The sequence below is a fragment of the Orycteropus afer genome, unplaced genomic scaffold (genome assembly GCF_000298275.1).
Source record: "Orycteropus afer afer isolate SDZICR_OR568_19922 unplaced genomic scaffold, OryAfe1.0 scaffold00123, whole genome shotgun sequence".
Taxonomy (NCBI): domain Eukaryota; kingdom Metazoa; phylum Chordata; class Mammalia; order Tubulidentata; family Orycteropodidae; genus Orycteropus; species Orycteropus afer.
The window spans coordinates 3580916-3599705 of record NW_006921710.1 but is presented as its reverse complement, the minus strand read 5'-3'; the positions used below and the strand labels follow the sequence as shown (position 1 = coordinate 3599705).

The 18790-nt window shown below is 45.2% G+C and overlaps 1 protein-coding gene across 1 annotated transcript in view; it reads left to right on the top strand.

The window, feature by feature from the left end:
* The first annotated feature begins 6828 nt into the window (after nucleotides 1-6828).
* Nucleotides 6829-18790, top strand: part of HMCN2 (hemicentin 2) — a 211885-nt gene continuing 199923 nt past the window's right edge. The window contains exon 1 of the mRNA XM_007944228.2: nucleotides 6829-7078. Coding sequence (XP_007942419.2) covers nucleotides 6829-7078 — 250 coding nt within the window. The remainder of the gene's footprint in view (nucleotides 7079-18790) is intronic.

The following is an 18790-nucleotide window of genomic DNA, read 5'->3' as shown; positions in this document are numbered from 1 at the left end:
TATTGATATATTTGTCTATCTTTTTGCCTTGATTACTGTTGCATCAGAATAAGACTTGAAATCAGAGGTGTAAGTCCTCTGATTTTGTTCTTCTGTGTCTCTTGTGGAGTAAAACCTTTCCCAGAGACCATTAATACATGTCCTTTCATGTTCCATTGGCTGAACTGCATCAAATACCCATTCCCAGCCCAATCACTGGACAGGAAATGGGCCCACAGGATTGACCTAGCCCAACAAGATTTCCTTGGGAGAAGGGAAGGGGCTACCTTTCCTTGAGTCATGTGGAAGAGGAGTAGACACTTGAATCAAGAAGCCAAAGGGGAAAGTGAATCTTTCTGGGAAGAAAGGAAAATGACATTAGGATTGGAAGCTGTATCGGTTTCCTAGGGTTGCCATAGCAAAATTCCACACACTTGGTGGCTCGTAAGAACAGAAATTTATTGTCTCCCAGCTCTGGAGGCTGAGAGTCTGAGACCAGGACGTTGGTGTGTTGGTTCCTCCTGAGGCTTTGAGCGAGAATCTGTCCCATGCCTCTCACCCAGCTTCTGCTGGCTCCTGGCATTCCTTGGCTTGCAGCTGCAGCATCCCATGATGTCCCTTGCTCTGTTTTTATCTCTCTTCTTTTATAAAGACACCAGTCATACAGGGTTAGAGTATACCCTACTCAAATATGACCTCAGGTGTTTTGTTTTTTTGTCAGTTGCTGCCGAGTCTGCCCCAACTTGTGGTGACCCCATGCACAACAGAACAAAGCATTGCCTGGTCCTACCCCAGCCCCATGATTGGTTGTGGATTGGACCACTGTGATCCCACACACAGGGTTTTCATTGGCTGATTTTTGGAAATAGCTTTCCAGGCCTTTCTTCCTAGTCATCTTAGTCTGGAAACTTCACTAACATCTGTTCAGCATCAGAGCAACATGCAAGCCTCCACTGACCGACGGGTGATGGCTATGCATGTGGTGCCCTGGCAGGGAATAAGACCCAGGTCTCCCACGTGGAAGTGAGAACCCCAGCACGGAACCACCAATGCTCCCATGACCTTAATTTAACTTAGATGATGACATCTTCAAAGACTATTTTCAAAGTAGGTCACATTCACAGGTACAGGGGTGAGGACTTCAACATTCCATCCGTAACAGTTGTCAACAGTATTTGCTAAAATATACAAAACAGTTAAGCAGAATGTTTAATTTTTGAAAGAGAGAGACAAAGAAAAGAGAACAAAAAAATAAAAAGGGACAGACAATAAAACCTCAATCATTCTGCATATTCTTGCCAGGCAGCCACCAATGACGGTTATAAAGGTGACACAGTGTCTGTCAATGACAACAAGGTTCAGTACACAGCCCAGAGTGTTAGGAGTGACCCCTGCTAAGGGGGCGTGATCCTTTCTGCTGATGACAGCACCAAGGACTCAGTGGCACATGAGCTGCATCCAGGGGCTGACAGCCAGGCCTAGGTGGTGGGGAGTGAGTCTTGGAGCAGTTCGTTGGCTCTGATTTAGTTCATTTCATTGTTTGTCCTCATAAACATCAGGATGGACAACGGTTCTCATGTCTCTTGAGCTGCTCAAATATTTCTTGGGATGGTCTATGGTCTCAAAGCATCCCTGACGGTACATGTGATCCCATAGGGGACTGGAGTTAGCAGTAAATCACTCAAGTGTTTGGTAGCTTGGAACACTCGGCAAATGCACGCTGATTTGAAATTCCTGGCTCCTCCTGCTTGTCCTCAGTAGCTCCGTCATCCTGAGTTGTTTGTCAGTTCTTCCGACCCCGTTAGTACTGTTTGCCACCGCCCCCACTTAATTCTTTCCTAGAGGATAGAGTGAAGTGTTGGAATAATTTTTACTTCTTGCTCAGGCCCTGGGTGTGTGTCCACAAAACGGTGGGCATAACTACTTGCTTTATTTATGCAATTATTTCTCTCTCTCTTCTCTTTTTGTGCAGGCAGTTTGGTTAAACAGGAGTGTTGTTGTTGTTGTTGTTATGTGCCATGGAGTCGGCCCTGACTCATAGCGACCTCTCTTTGGGTTGCCGAGGCTGTATCACTAGGGAAGTAGATTGCCCCATCTTCCTTCCGAGGAGTGGCTGGTGGGTTTGAACCGCCAGCCTTCTGGTTGGCAGTCAAGTGCCTTAGGCACTAGGAGGAAATTATATTATTGCTTTTCAAAGATGCTAACTGCCTCTAACTCGAGTCTTGCCCAAGGCGTTGCTGGAAAGGACCATGCATGTGTAAGAGCGGCACTGAGTCCACGTTGGCTCTAGAAGAAGCTCTCCTCCCTGGGATTCCTGTACAAACATTCCCCCACATTTCTAAGGCAGCGTGGAATGATGGCGTAGACCATAGGCTTTGCAAAGAGCAGACAAGGACGCAAAGTCCAGGCTGGACACATACTTCACCTCTCAAGCTTCAGTTTAATTTGTACAAGAAGAGTAAATATTGATGTTAGGGGTTTTTGTGGAAAATCTAAAGAAGAGGTGTTTAGCACAGTGTTTGACACTCACTAGGAGTCTGGCAAATATTCACTGTTGTTCCTGGGTGGAGTTGCTTAGTGCTTGACTTTGAATCATAACTGTTAAAGGTTCACACCTACTCAGAGGTACCTCAGAAGAAAGGGCTGATGACCCGCTTTTGAAAGTGCCCTTGAAAATCCTAGGGAGTGCAGTTCTACTATGCAACACGTGGGATCACTATGAGGCAGAATTGACTCAACTGCATCTGGTTTGGTGAGGTTGGTTTTATGCACCATTAATATTTTTATTCTCTCAGGAGAACAGATTTGATTTATTCAGGAAGAGAGCAGGAGTAAATAGGGTGAGTGGTGGTTGTTAGAATCACAGAGGATTGAATATGGGCCAGGCTAGGATGCAATTAGGGAGAGGAATATAGAGAAGCATGAGGAAGGACCAAGGAGTCCTGGTGGTGCAATGGTTAAGTGCTCAGCTGCTAACAGAAAGGTTGGCGGTTTGAACCTACCTGGTGGTTCCATGGGAAAAAGATTTGATCTGCTTCCACAAAAAATTACAGTCAGGAAAGCCCTATGGGGTAATTCTATTCTGTCCCATGAGGTTGTTAGGAGTTGAAAATTGTCTTGTCTTAACAACAAGAAGGAAGGACCACTGGTAGAGAGACGACATGTTTCTTTGGTCTGCCAAGTGTCCAGAGCTCCAGGTTCTGACCCAGCTCCTCAGCTGGTCTTGAATTTCTAGTGAAGACACGGAGGACGGGGCTGGAACTCTGAGCCAGGCTGAGGGCGGTAGGATGAGCAGGCTTCCTTTAAGTATCTGGGCCAGGCGACGGTGTTCTCCACAGCAAACATGTGGTATGTTAGGAAACAAACAACTCCATGGACTTGTGGAGCAGTAGACTGCTACTTTTGGAAATAGGAGAAAAATGTAAATTATCTTGAGTTAAAAAATGTGGGGCTCCCAAGTGGCCTGGAGAAGTGGAGGTGGTAGGATGGGAATTGACTGATAAGGTTCAATTGTACTTTCTCTCAGCCTTCGTGCTCCTCTGGCTCTCTCACTTGTTGTGGTCACGGTCACCTTCTCAGGAAACCCCAAGCACCCAGAGAGACATGTGCTTGGTGCAGCACCTGAAGCCACACTGGGTGGGCAGTGGAACCATGGCCACATATCCTTTGATCGAGCCGTGTTATGAGCCCTTTCATGGCAAGATTAGGGTCTGCTTTGCCAAGATAGGTTCAGGGCCAGATCTTTTGAATCCTTCTTGAGTTTCCAAGGGACCCCATGACTGTGGTTCTAGACTGGTGGGGCTGTAAAATGCTGGAGGTCAACTTGTTACCTACATCCCTACCCCCAATCATTGTATAAATGGGGAAACCAAGGTCCAGAAAGGGGGAGGTCACATGAGACTCCAAATCCATGGTCCCATTTGCTCCTCATGAGTAACCAGAGAAGAAGGCGTCTTGCTTTTTAGGGCCAGCTCTGCTCTTACTTACTCAGGGAGTAGGTTTAGGGCATTCTTGACATCTACAAGGTCTACTCTGAATTTCTGCTGGGACCTGTCTGATATGCAATTTGGGTCAGGTTGCTTTCCTACCTGACCTTCTTCAATAGCTTCCCAGTGCCTTGGGGAGTGTGTGTGTATGGGAGCCCTTATCAGCTGGTTAAGGTCCTTCAAGATCTGGCCTTTGTCCTCTCTGCCATCACCCTCCAGTTACACTGGGCTGCCAGTGGGTCTCTCATGTCTCCCGACCTTTGCACATGCTGTTCCCGCTCCTCAAATGCCTTTCCCCTCTTGTTCTTTAAGCTGCTTAGGCTCACACTGTGGCCTCCTCTGACCCCTTAGGCCCAGCCACTCCTTCCTCTGATTCCCCAGAGTTTGTGGTAATTCCTCTACTAGCACTTATCTCATTGACTTAGAATTATTTGTTTACCAAGTGTCATCTCCCCAGGAGAGGAAGCATGTCTGACCATCTTTACACCCTCTCCTCTAATAGTGCCTAGCAGAGTGCCTGACACACAGCTTAGGCTCAGCAAATGTCTGTAGAATGAATCACTGAAGGACCTGTTTGTCCCCAAATGTTCCCCACACTGTGCCTGAAATGTCACCATTTGTGAGCTCTGCTTGGTTCCTGGCCCCTGTTCGCCTTCGCACAGCTGGAGCCTCTCTCTTCTCTCTCCAACAGCTGGTCAGCCCTGCCCAAACTCTGGGGCCAATCACAGCCTTAGTCCAGGGAGATTTAAAGGGGCAGTGTTCAGACGTGCAGGTGACTCAACCTCCCTGAGTGTGGTTGCACATTCCATGTTTGCTCTGGGTCTCAGGAATTGACTTCTGCCATATCCCATGAGACAGGTGTCTCCTTGGGAGATCATCTCCCTGGGACCCCAGCCCTTCTGACACAAAGTGCTTGCTCTGGTACAGAGTTGAACCACTGAGGATGACCTCTGTCTGCTATGGCCAGATCCCAGCTGCCAGGCCTGACATCTGCTGCCTCATTCAGACCACACACATTTCACTGGGCACCTAGTAATGTTAGGTACGGGGGCTCTGCTGCCACAGTTGAGGGGAGGGGCAGATGCACAGAGAGTGACACCAATAACACAGTATGGTCAGTACTGGGTCAGGGATCAGATAAGTGGCTGTGAGGTTGCAGGACAAGGGTGGTGAAATAGCCTCAGAGGTGGGATCTGAGCTGGGATGGAAGGGGGAAGGAGGAGGTATGGGGTGGGGGCTTTCTCCTGGCTCAGGGCTGTGGAGGGGCTGGGGCTGCAGAGATCTCTCTCCACTTAGAGACCTAGAGCCCTTAGCCATGTCCACGGGGCTGCCTATCCCTGCCCTGGGAGCCTGGTCTTCTTGGAGGAAGGACTGGAGGGTGAGGGAGGCAGAGCTGCCCTTTCTCACATAGCTCCCAAGCCAGGCATGCCCACAAAAGCTGCCATGGGTTTATTTACCCAGCTAACATTTAGTGAGTCCTCACTATGTGCCACGGACTGAGCTGGAATCTAGGGGTCAACCTAGTGGGGGCCAAGACTCAGCCTTGCCCTCAAGGGCTCACAGTCCAAGTGAAAGAGGGAGAGACCATAGAAATGAGATGTTGTTGTTGTTGTTATGTGCCGTCGAGTCATCCCTGACTCATAGCGACCCCTCCTTGGGTTTCCGAGGCAGTATCACTACGGAAGTAGGATTGCCCAACCTTCCTTCCGAGGAGTGGCTGGTGGGTTTGAACCGCCAGCCTTCTGGTTAGCAGTCCAGAAATGAGATAGGAGAACACAACTTGAGATGAGCAATGGTGAGGTACCTGAACCTGTAGGGGCGTGGGAGGCAGCAGTGCTAGGGAGGGGATGGCTAAACCCAGCCCAAAGCAAGCACTGGAAGGATGTCACACTTGTCCCACAACCTTCAGTCTCCAGCCTCTGATGAGGGCAGAGGGTATCATCCAAACTCTGGATTCAGCAGATAACCTGTAACAATGCATTTTAACATTTAGGGAGGCAACAGAGACCAAGGGCTTTGGAGTTGGACCAGGTCCGGATTGCAATCCTGTCTCTATCCCTTGAGAAATGTGTGGCTGTTGCCTAGGGACTCCACATCTCTGAGCCCCAGTTTGCTCATCTGTAAAACAGGCTTAATGTCAGTGTCTCCCTCCTAAGGTTGAAGTGAGAATTCAAGAAAATAAGAACTATTGAAAACGATACATGGTAGGTAATCAATTTATGGTGATTGGTTACAGATAATAATTACAGTAACTGGAAAGCACAGAGCCCTGTAGAAAGATAAAGCTTTGTAGACTTTGTGTGTATGTGTGTGTGTGTGTGTGTGTGAATCTCTTGGGGGGCTGGATGCGAGAGCCCCAAAAGCCAGTGCCCACTTTGGCTAACCTGGGGGAGAAGGCAATGCGTCGCCTGCTCCCTCTCCTGCCCCTGCAACAGGTCAAGCCCTTGCGCACGCGCCATTGGCGGGAGACGCAGGTGTCCGCTCCCGTGTCTCCTCAGCCCTCGCGGCCTTGGCCGATGGCCCCAGCTCACTTCAGCCAGCCGCCCTGCGTCCTCCTCTAACCTCAGGTCTGGACTGGAGAGCAGTGGGGCCGGGAAAGTTTGAGTCACGGTGCGGGGAGGGAAGGAGGCGGGCCTGTGACCCTGAACGGGGTGGGCTCTAGGACCCGCCTTGGGCTCCCAGCAGAGGGACCTCGCGCAAGCCCCTGTCCCGCGCGCACCAGCAGCGGTCCGACGGCAGCGAAGCGCCGCGCTTCAGCCGCGCGTCGGGCGGTCGCTGGTACACTCCGGCGATCGACCGCACTCTCGGCAACCTGCGCGCCTCCGCCCGCATCGGCCTCAGCTAGTCGGCCGCGCTTAGCACGATGCCGGCGCCGCCGGTCCTGCGGCTGCTGATGGCGGTTTCCGCCGCAGCGGCCGCGACTGGCGCGCTCAAGACGGCACTGCCCCCTGCCACAGGGGACGCCACCTTGGCCTTCGTTTTCGACGTCACCGGCTCCATGTGGGACGACCTGATGCAGGTGATAGATGGCGCCTCGCGCATTCTGGAGCGCAGCCTGAGCAGCCGCAGCCAGGTCATCAGCAACTACGTGCTTGTGCCCTTCCACGACCCAGGTATATGCCCCCGCGGCCCCATCAGGCGTCTGGTCGCGGCGCGCTTACCCGCCCACCAGCGACGGCACCCCGGGCGCACGGGACGCCTGCGGCTTGCGCGGCGGGGCGCTTTCTCAGGTGTGTTCGCTCTGCCTGGACCCGGGGACCTGGGAACAGGATTTGCAGTCGCCCCTTTCATCCCGGGGAGCCCGCTCGCCTTTCATTCCACAGCCTCCAGGTTCGCGCCGCCGTCGGGCTCTTGGTGAAGAGTTGAAGTAGGGGGAGGAGGGGCGCCACCTATTCAAATATCGTGCAACCATTTCCTGTCTGTGACTTCAGCAAGGGACCTCACCTTTCTGACCCTCTCTACCCCATTCATGAAATACAGGTGAGAAACTTCTAGAGCAGTTGAAAGGCATTCGCTTCAAGGGCCTACCATGGGATGAGCATTTGCAGGATTCATGCTTTTACTTTTGTTAATAGTACTTAGAATTCACTTCCATCCTGGGCTTTGGCGGCCAGAAAAGCCCCATCGGCAGGACATGGGGTCCACCATCTAGCACATCAAAACCCAAAACCAAACTCACTGCCATCGCGGCGAATCTGACTCTTAGAGTGACCCCCCATTGAGTTTCTAGGGCTGTAAATCTTTACAGAAACAGACTGCTGCAGCAGCAGTGGGTTTGAACGACTGACCTTTTGATTAGCAGCCACATACTTCAACCACTACACCACCAGAGTTTCTTGTCTGACACACGGAGGGAGCCAACTCACCCCTGCCTGGTCTTGCCACCTGGCCTGTTCAACGTGGGTAAACAGCCCGGCAGCGCCTCTCACTTGCCCAGGGGTTCTGTCTTTGCCCGCCCAGGTCTCACTGCTGCCTCCCCCCATCTACCCTGCAGGCAGTACAGTATTAGGGGCCCACCTCTGAAAGGGGTCCCTGGGAGACCCCACTGTGGGGAGTTACAGGGAGAACAGCTGTAGAGTGGGGCTGAGGCTTCCAACTTTCTTGAGTAGAAAAACCAAAAAAACAAAAGGACCTCTTTATGAAAATTTTCAACCTTACAGAAAATTTGGGGAAAAAAACACACAAAAACTTGGAACATCTGTATGGTCACCACTTAGATTGGAAAATTCATATTTTGTTCTATTTGCTTTCTCACATTTCTTTCCATCTATTCACCCCTCCATCCAGGGTCATAAAGCCATGCATATATGCATAAATTTTGCAGGTCTGCAAATTTGTACTGTAAATTGTTATTGTGCTGAGAAAATACACAATGACCAAAGGCTGTAGGACTTAGCAAGCCCTTTTAGAAGAATATGTGCTTATTAATCACAACATCATTGCAGATATTTGGAAAACAGGCAATAGTGGAGTGAGACATAATTCCGGGCAGTCTTCAGGTGGTGGTGGTGGTCAGGTTTCTGTTGTTGTTGTTACGTGCTGCCAAGTTGGACCCAACTTGACCCGACTCATAGTGACCCTTCCTTGGGTTTCTGAGGTGGTATCACCATGGAAGTAGATTGCCCAACCTTCCTTCCGAGCAGTGGCTGGTGGGTTTGAACTGCCAGCTTTCTGGTTAGCAGTCAAGTGCCTTAGGCACTATGCTACCAGAGCTCCTTAAGAACAGTTCTGACTTGGGGGAGTATGTGGTGTGTCCTAGGACTTCAGCTAGGATAGGATCACCCTCAATGCTCCTCTCACCTCCTTTCTGGATTGTTCTTGGGCTTCCAGAGACATTAGATTGAAGAAGTTCAGAGATCATACCCAGTTCACCCTTCCTTAGACAGTGTCAGGTTACCCAATAAGCAAGGTAAGCGTGGACCTGCCTGTGCTTACTTACTAATCTGTAGTGAACAATTTCACATTTTCACCACATCAGAGTTTCTGCTTGTAGGTGTGGCTGGCATCTCTTTCTCTCCCAACCCCACAGCACCTTACTATAGAATCAAAGCCTCTTTTCAAATTTACCATCCCTTACAGGGCTGAGTACCCAGTAAGCAAGGTAATCCCATGAAACTGTTCACTACAAATTAATTACTAAGCACAAGTAAGCCTATGCTTACCTTGCTTATTGGATAATTTGCTCCTGATGTTATGGTTGTGTAAACTGATGCTCAGGACACTGATGGGACTCCTTACCAAAGGCCACCTGCCAGGGTGACTTCATTTCTGATTTATAACACATATTTGTCTCTAAAATAATGGCCTTTAGTTGCAGGACAGGATAACAGCCTTTCAGAGCCAGACATGGTGACTCAAGGCCCAAACCAGGGCTCCCGAGGGCTGTCCCCACCACACACACCTCTGACCACTAGCTTCATGTAGGCCCCCTTCCATCTCCCAACCTTTCCCTCCTCTGTAGGCCCTGAGCAGTAGTGTGTGTCTCCAACCTTCTCTGAGCTCATCCCATCATTCCATCCTTCAAGAAGCAAAAGGTCAGACCCTCCTACCCCATTCTCCAGACTATGTGTTTTGGTTACCTAGTGCCGCTCTGACAAGAATATGCCACAAATGGGATGGCCTTACCAAACAGGAGTTTGTTCTTTTACAGTTCAGGAGGCTAGAAGTCTGAATTCCAAGTGCCAGGCTCCAGGAGCTGTGTGAAAGCCCCTCGACCTTGGGCTTCAGCTCTGCCTCTTGCTCCCGGCCCACTGAAGCTAGAGGCATCTCTCTACTCAGGCAGCTGTTAGCTACTAAGGCTGATAAACCCAAGGTCGACAAATAAAATAGCACAGTCCTGAAGTTACCAAACCACATGTAGGGCCATTAATTCAAGTCCGTTGAAAGTCCCAAGGTTGGCAGAGCATGGCAGGCTGCTGAACAACGACACGGCTACGTGCAGGGTTCAAGTGTGCCATAAGCTACAGACCATTCCTGAAGCTGTTTCTTATATATGGGAAGCAGACCACATACCCAAAGGCAGCTACTCAGCTGCTTGTGGTAGATCCCACCGTGGAGTTGATTACCAGTCTCATCGTGGGGAATACTACATCCAGCTGCCCAGCCACTCAACCAGGCCCAGACAAGCTGACACACAAACTTAACCACCATACTGTGTCCCTCCAAATACCCAGGTCCAGAGGAGAAAGGGTACTTCAGTGCTTACTGAGTACATGTTTTGTGCAGAGCCCTGTAAGGCTTGCAGTGTGAAAGGCACGGTTTGTACCAAGGAGCTGGCAGTGGGTTGGAGACAGGCTAGGTAGACAGTAGAAAGTGTCATGTGTTATCTCAGGGAGGGAAGGGACTAATAAAAGGCTATCTAAGAAGCCGGGGTGGGGTGGGGTGGGGTGATTGGGATTGCATGGAAGGGAAGGACACAGGGAACAGGGAACTACAGGAAGGAAGTGGGAAGAGAGCTGTTACATTGTGGGGAATTACAATCAATGTCATGAAACAAAATGTGTATGAAATGCTGTGTGGAAAATGAATTTGCTCTGTAAACTTTCACCCAAATCACAATTAAAAAAAAAAAAATCTGAGTAAGAAGCCTTGGAACAGGGTTTACAGAACATGAATAAGTGTTTGTTGGGTGCTGACCATATGCTGGCTGATGCTAGGTGCTGGGCATACAGCAATGACGGAGGGCTTGGCTAGGTAGTGGCTGGAGGATGGTCTGGATGGTTGATATGTAGGGACAGGTGTGTGGGAAAGACAGGGTGTAGAAGGAGTGAATACGAAATGTGGGGAGCGAGAGATGAGGTTGGGCCAAGCCTGCCAGGCTGAGTGTTTGCAGGATTTACATTCCCTTCTATGGGCTGTGAGCAGCCACTGAATATTTCTGAGCAGGGATTGGAGCTGTGGTTTCTGTTTAGCTGTGCCTTTTGAGTCAGTAAATGGAATTACCTTTGGTGAAATAGGGCTTTGAGAAATAGAGGTGTTAGCTGACCATTCAGGTCCCCAGGGCTGCATGCTGAGAGGTATTTTTTTTTTTTTAAAGAAAGTCCTATCTTAAGCCCCAAGAGGTGAGTTAGAACCAGCTTGACCTGGGTGTGCAGGGTGAATATGGTGGTTCTGGGCTATACACCCTTGGAAGGGAGATTGCACAATCTACTTGTGTGGTGATACTGCCTTGGAAACCCAAGGAGGGGTTGCTGTGAGTCGGATCTGACTCAATGGCAGTGAGTTTTTTTTTTTTGGGGGGGGGCTACATACTCTTGGAAATAAACCTTCTGACCTATGTTTTGGAAATTTAAAAAAAAAAATTTTTTTTTTTAGATTATGCATTCCTGGAATAGGAAAATGATAATTTGACTAACTGTGTCATTTTGCAAGGAGCCCTGGTGGTGCAATGGTTGTGTTCAGCTGTTAACCAAAAAGTCAGGGGTTCGAGCTGCTCTGGAGAAAAGGCCTGGTGATTTGTACCTGTAAAGATTTCAGCCTAGGAAACTCTATGGGGCAAGTGTCCTTTATGGTTGCTATGAGTTAGAATTGACTTAATGGCGTGTAACAACAACAATATGTCATTTTGGCTGAAAATTTAGATTGTTTTTAGTTTTTCTCTATTACATTATTGCAAAAAGTACTGTTGTGTATAAATCTTGGTCTTCATCTTTGATTGTTTTTCCGTAGGATTAAGGTCTTCCAAGTGGAATTCCTAGCCCATTTTTAAGGCATGGAGTAGGTTGTTTTCCAGAGTGTTCTGCGAGTTTAAACTTCTTCCAGAAGCATTTGAGAGCCCATTTCAGTGCAATCTCCCCCAACACTGGGAATTAGAAGCAATTTATTTTATTTCCCCTAATTTGAAAAGTGGAAAATAACAACTTGTTTTAATTGCTGTGAGGTTCAACGCATTGTCAAATACTCACTAGAGTTTTGTGTGTCTGTATATTTCTTCTTTTGTACATCATCAATCTCTTTGCTCATCTTTCCTTTGGAGTTTTAGGGGTTTTCTCATCAGTTGGTAGGAGGACTTTATATTGAGGAAAATTTAAAAAAAATATATTTTTAGTACTTTTCCTGATTGTTTGCCTTTTAGTATTATTTGTGATTCTTGATGTTCTGAAGTTTTAAATCTTCAAGTAGAGAAATCTGTTTTTCTCTTTGTGATTTGTTTGCTTGCAGACTTAGAAAGTTAATAAAATCAATTTGGTAGATATTCTAGAGTTTTTTAAAAAAATTTTTTCTCTCTTAACATTTATTTAATCCTTTAACCTGGAATTTACAAAAATAAATTGTACAAGATGTGTTAAAAAAGGAATCTAATATAATTCCTTAGGAGCTCTGGTAGCATAGTGCCTAAGGCACTTGACTGCTAACCAGAAGGCTGACGGTTGAAACCCACCAGCTATTCCTCGGAAGGAAGGTTGGGCAATCTACTTCCGTAGTGTTATTGCCTCAGAAACCCAAGGAAGGGTCTCTATGAGTCGGGGCTGACTCGATGGCACATAACAACAACAACAACAATATAATTCCTCTAGAATGGGATAATTAACAGTTCAGGTGGATTTTATCAAATAGTCCTTTTCTTTTCATTCATATGAGTCCTGTCTTTGTCACAAATTACTATTAGGAATTTATCCGGGCATCCTGTTCTGTCCCATTGTGTGACAATTCTTGTCCCTGAAACACAGCATAAAAATTATTTGACCTTACAGTATGTACTAAGAGGGAAAATCCTTCCTCATATTATTTATTTTTTTCCCAAATATTTTTGTTTCATAAACTTTTAATTTTAGAATAATTGTAGATTGACAGAATTATTGCTAAGATAATACAGGAAGTTCCCATATAACCCACATGTAGTTTCTCGTATTGTTAATATCTTACATTAGTGTGGTGCCTTGTCATAATTAATATAATACATTACCAGCTGAAGTCCCTCCTTCATTTAGATTTCTTCAATTTTTCCTCTAATTCCTTTTTTTTTTTTTGTCCCAGGATCTCCTTCAGAATGCCATATTACATTTTTCATCATGTCTCCTTAGGTTCCTCTTGGTTGTGACAGTTTCAGACTTTGTTTTTGATGACCTTGGTGGTTTCGAGGAGTACTGGTCAAGTATTTTATAGAACGCCCCCGATTGGGATTTATCTGATGTTTTTCTAATGGTTAGACTGGAGAAGTGTGTTTTTCGGAGGAAGAATAAGTAGAGAAAATGCCATTCTTGTTATTTCACTTCAAGGGTGCATACTATCAGTGTGACTTCTCGCTGTAAATGTTGACTTAGATCACCTGGATAATCTAGGTGGGTGATTACTTGGGTGAGGCAGTGTTTGTACTTTCTCCACTGCAAAATCTCTCTCTCTCTCTGTCTCTCTTGTTTCCTGCCCCCCTTCTCTTTCCGTGCTGTACTCTTTGGAAGAAAGTCACTATGCGTAGGGAGTTATGCCTCCCTCCTGAGGGTGGAATATCTACATAATTTATTTGTAATTCTTCTGCATGGGAGATTTGTCTCCTCTCTCTCATTTATTTATTCAACCATTTATTTATATCAGTATGTACTCATGGATATTTATTTTATACTTTGGCTTGTAATTTAATACTACTTTATTTTCTTAAGGAGCTCTGGTAGTGCAGTGCGTGAGACATTTGGCTACTAACCAGAAGGTCAGTGGTTTTAATCTACCAGCTGCTCCTTGGGAGGAAGATGGGGCAATCTACTTCCACAAAGATTTACGGCCTTGGAAATCATATGGGTGTTGCTATGAGTCAGAATTGACTCAATGACAGCAGGTTTTGGTTTTTATTTTCTTGCTCAAACTATTTCAGCTTTGGCCATTGGGAGCTTTTTCAGTTGGTTCCTGCGTCACTTTGACATACTCTCCTAATTGTATGTGTGTGTGTTTTAATGTTTCCTTACTTTCTGGATGTACAAGATGATCCAGGCCCATATTGTATATTTCCAACACCCTCACATATAATGTGCAGAAATGATGAAATTAAGGTTCTGGAATCAGTCATTTCTCCAAAGGGTGTTGGTTCCTTTTATGGGAAAATGGTATTAGAAACCAAAATTTGGGTGCTAAGCATATCCTTGCTGCTGGAGTGTTATTGCTTCTAGGCCCTGTCGACTGACAGAGGAAGGAGATATACATGTATGTACTAACCTGTGTATACATAGACATACTTCAGAGATATTGGGAGTTTGGTTCCAGATCACTGAAATGAAACAAATATTGCAATAAAGCGAGTCACACAAATTTTTGGTTTCCCAGTGCACACAAAAGTCAGGTTTACAGTATACTGTGGTCTATTAAGTGTGTGATAGCGTTGTGAAAAAGTTTGAAATATTGTGAGACTTACCAGAATGTGACAGAGACACAAAGTGAACACCTGCTGGGAAAATGGTGTCAAAAGACTTGCATGATACAGGGTTGCCATAAACTTTCAATTAATAAAAAACACAGTGTTTTCGAATCATAATAAAGCCAAGTGTGGTAAAACTAGGTAGGTGTGCCAATACCCAAAACCAAACCCATTGCTGTTGAGTTGATTCCAACTCATAGCAATCCTACAGGATCGAGGAGAACAACATCATAGAGTTTCCAAGGCTGTAATCTTTACAGAAGCAGACTGCTGGATATTTCTCCTGCAGAGTGGCTGGTGGGTTCAAACTGCTGAACTTTGAGTTTACAGCCAAGCCCTTAACCATGGCACATCCAGGGCTCCTTTGTGTATATACACATAACTACAAGTACTTCTGGGAGCTCTGGTGGTATAGTGCCTAAGACATCTACTGCTAACCAGAAAGCTGGTGGTTCAAACCCACCAGCCGCTCCCCAGAAGGAAGGTTGGGGCAATTTACTTCCGTAGTGATACCACCTTGGAAACCCCAGGAGGGGTCGCTATGAGTCAGATTCGCCTCAAGGGCAGTGAGTTTGTTTTGGTTTTTTTTTTTTTTTGATAAGTACTTCTAAGGAGTGCAGTGCCTAAGGCATTTGACTGTTAACCAGAAGGTCAGCAGTTCAAACACCTACCAGCTGTTCCATGGAAGGAAGATGGGGCAATCTACTTCCATAAAGATTTACTGCCTTGGAAACCCAGTGGGGTTCATTATAAGTTGGAATCAACTTGATGTCAGTGTTATTATTTTTTTTTAAATAAGTACTTCTGTAAGCAGCCATCTGCATCTGTATTAAGCTAAGCATGAGTTCTTACTGATGTCTCACATGGATCATTCTAACCTCCTCTCCCTGCTTATCTATAACCTCCCACTCCAACAGTGACAAACCAGGATCCTGCTGTCCTCCACTAACCATGCGTTGACATAATCGTTCAATTCCTGTGTACATCTATAGTGGTTTCAGAATTGTTAACCTGTATACCCTGTTAAACAGTGTCATTAACGGTAATTTTTTGCCTTAGTCTTACAGACTTAACTCATTTCCCAAGTTATGTTTTTTTTTTCCCCTGCAAATAACACACCCTCACATATAATGTGCAGAAATGATGAAATTAAGGTGACAACAACATATAATGTGCAAAAAATACAGTGCTTAGGTCAGCACCTTATTCATGTTCTTTTTATTCGTATTCTTCCTTTTCAAAATATTCTTGGATATTCTTCTTTCTAGGTTTATTTATTTTATTGTGATTTGGGTGAAAGTTTACAGAGCAAATTCACTTTCCATACAGCAGTTCACATATGCTTTGTCTCATGACATTGACTACAATTTACCCCAATGCAACAGCTCCCCTTCCACTTCCTCCCCATAGTTACCTATTCCCTGTGTCCTTCCCTCCATGCACTCCTGCCCCCTGAGCTGTCTCCCTGTGCATACACAGCTCTTCTATTCTCCCATGATTGTTCTCTCCAAGGAGTATATCTCCCTAATGTAAATGTTCAGTTCATATGCCTGTCTTTTGTTTGGCTGGAAGCCACAGGTGTGGGTTCAATTCCACACTTGAAGGGCATTTAGGGGCCATAGTCTCAGTAGTTGCATCAGGCTTTATCAGACCAGCAAACCCTGTTTTTTTTTTTTTTTTTTTTTAAGATGAATATTCTTGAGCATTTATTCTTTGAAATGAAATATAGAAAAACTTAGTCAATTTCCCCAGAAAAATTCCTGCTATGATTTTGTTTGGAATTGTGTTAAGTCTTGATTTTGGGAAGATTCATAACTTTAAAAGCATTAAGCTTTTTCCATCCAGGAGCATGACGTGCCTTCTCCTATGTTCATGTATTTGTTTCCATTAATAAAGATTTATAGTTTTATTTCAATAGTTTCCACCCATTTCTATTGAACATCATTTCTAAATATTTTGTTTCTGTTGCTATTTTGACCAGCGTATTTTTTTTCCATTAAATTTTTTTTGCAAATGAGTATTGCTGGTATGTTGGAAAGCAATTTATTTTCATATATTAATTTTGTTTCCAACTTTTTTCTGTTTTTTTTTCAACTAGCACTAATTTTTGCTAGAGTCTTTGTGAGTTTTCTAGGTTGACAACACAACCTCTCCAAATTTAATATTGTCTCCTCTTTTCCCATCAGTTATTTTGCTTATTTTAAATACTGTGTGTTCTTTATTGGCTGAACTTTCAGAACAGCATTAAGTACTGGCGTTGGCAGCAGCCATTCTTGCCTTGTTTCTGATTTTATACCATTGTGTGACCTTGGCTTTTGCTTTGAGATTTCATTCTTCAGGTGAAGGATGAATAACTAATTTATTAAGGGGAGACAAAACAAAACAAAACAGTATGGGTGCTGAGTTGTAGCAAGTGGCTTTCCGGCTTTTGTTGATATATTTATAGAGTCTTTCTCTTGTTGACCTATTGATGTGGTTTCTTAGTTTTAAACTATCTCCACATTCCTTGCTTAAGCCCTACTTGGTCATGGTGCGTTATTCTTTTAACATGCAGCTGGGTTCTGTTTGCCGGCATTTTGTTTAGGACTTTTGCCTTTCGCTTTAGTAAGTATGATCAGGAAGGGGTGTTCTTTATGCTGTTTGTCAAGTTTTGGCAACAAGACTTAGTTCTTTCAGTTAATAACCCCTTTCCTTCAAAAACTGCAAAATTAATACAAGCTTGTAAAATATTCTAATAATACTACTTTTAAGAGATTCAGACACTTTAATAGGTCAGAGGCTTTCCAGACTTGTGTGTGTGTGTGTGTGTGCAGATGTGCACATTCACTTTTGTACATGTTGTTAGTTGCTGTCCAGTGGACTTTGACTCCTGGCAACCTTATATGCGGTGTAACAAAATGTTGCCTGGTCCTGTATAGTCTGGTAGTTGGTATGTTTGAGCCCATTGCTGCAGCTATTGTATCAGTCCATCTCATTGAGGGTTTCCTTTGTTTTCACTGACCCTCTATTTGACCAAATATGATGTTCTTTTTTGGACATTGGTCTTTCCTCATGATGTGTCCAAAGTAAGCAAGACTAAGTCTTGTTATCCTCACTTCTAAGGAGCATTCTGGCTGCACTTCCTCCAAGATTGATTTGTTTGTTCATATCCAAACCAAAACCAAACTCACTGCCATCGAGTTGATTCCAAGTCATAGTGACCCCATTGGGTTTCCAAGGCTCTAAATCTTTAGATGAGGCAGACAGTCTCATTTTTCTTCTGTAGAGTTACTGGTGGGTTTGAACCAGTGACCTTTTGGTTAGAAGCCAAGTGCCTTAACCACTATACCACCTGGGCTCCTTGTTCTTTCATATACACACCTTTTTTTTTTTTTTTTTAATCAACGAAAGTATAGGATGCATACTATTTTGCAGTTTGCTTTTTCCGCAATAATACATCATGGATATCTTTCTATATCAGGAAATTTAGATCCACTCTGTTGTTTTTAATGACTACAAAAGATATACAGGAGGGATTATCTTAAATTTATCCAACCATCTTGTTATTATGGAAAATAGGTTGCTTTCCATTTCTTTACAACATACACATGTACATTTGTAAATATATTTGTGGATAGAAGGAACTCTGGTGGTGCTATGGTTAAGGCATTAGGCTGCAAAACAAAAGATTGCCAGTTTGAATCCACCAACCTCCCTGTGGGAAAAAAATGAGGCAGTCTACTTCTATAAAGATTTATAGCCCTGGAAACCCTATGGGGATTGCTATGAGTCATAATCAACTCAACAACAGTGGGTTTTGGGGGCTGTAAGATAGATTGCTTTGTTAAAGTGTATGAGCATTTTCAATTTTGATAGATCCCATCTAACTGTACTCTGAAAGTTCTGTACCATTTTGCCCTCCTACTGACAGAGTATGAGACTGCATTTTTCCCACGACCTTGCCAGCATTGAGGACATGAGTTTCTTCAATTTTTGCTAATATGATAGGTGAGAAATGACACCCTGTTTTCATTTGCATATGATTGATTGTTGTTGAGTTTGAGCCTCTTCTAGGGTTTCTCCTGCTGCAGCCCCTGGGTGGCCAGGTGCACTGCCAGCTTTTTCTTCAGGGAAGAGGTGGTTTTAGTTGCTTTGGGGATAAGGATGCAGGTGGGCAGAGCCTAAATGTTCAATCCACAGAATTGCCCAGGGGCTGGGATGGCATGGGCTCTAGCTGCACTGTCTGGTGTGTGTGTGTGGGGGTCTGAGTGACATTGCTTTTCCTCAGCTTCTCAACATGAGGTAGAAATGACCAGTTCTCCCTGTGAAGAGAAAATCCACCACCTAGCCTGACCTTTGTGCTTTTCTGCTCAGAGGCTAGGCAGTCTTAGCATAAGTGAAGTGTGAGATGGATTAGCATGGCCCTGTCATTTGGAGGCTATAGGAGCTCTGGTAGCATAATGCCTAAGGCACTTGACTGCTAACCAGAAGGCTGGCGGTTCAA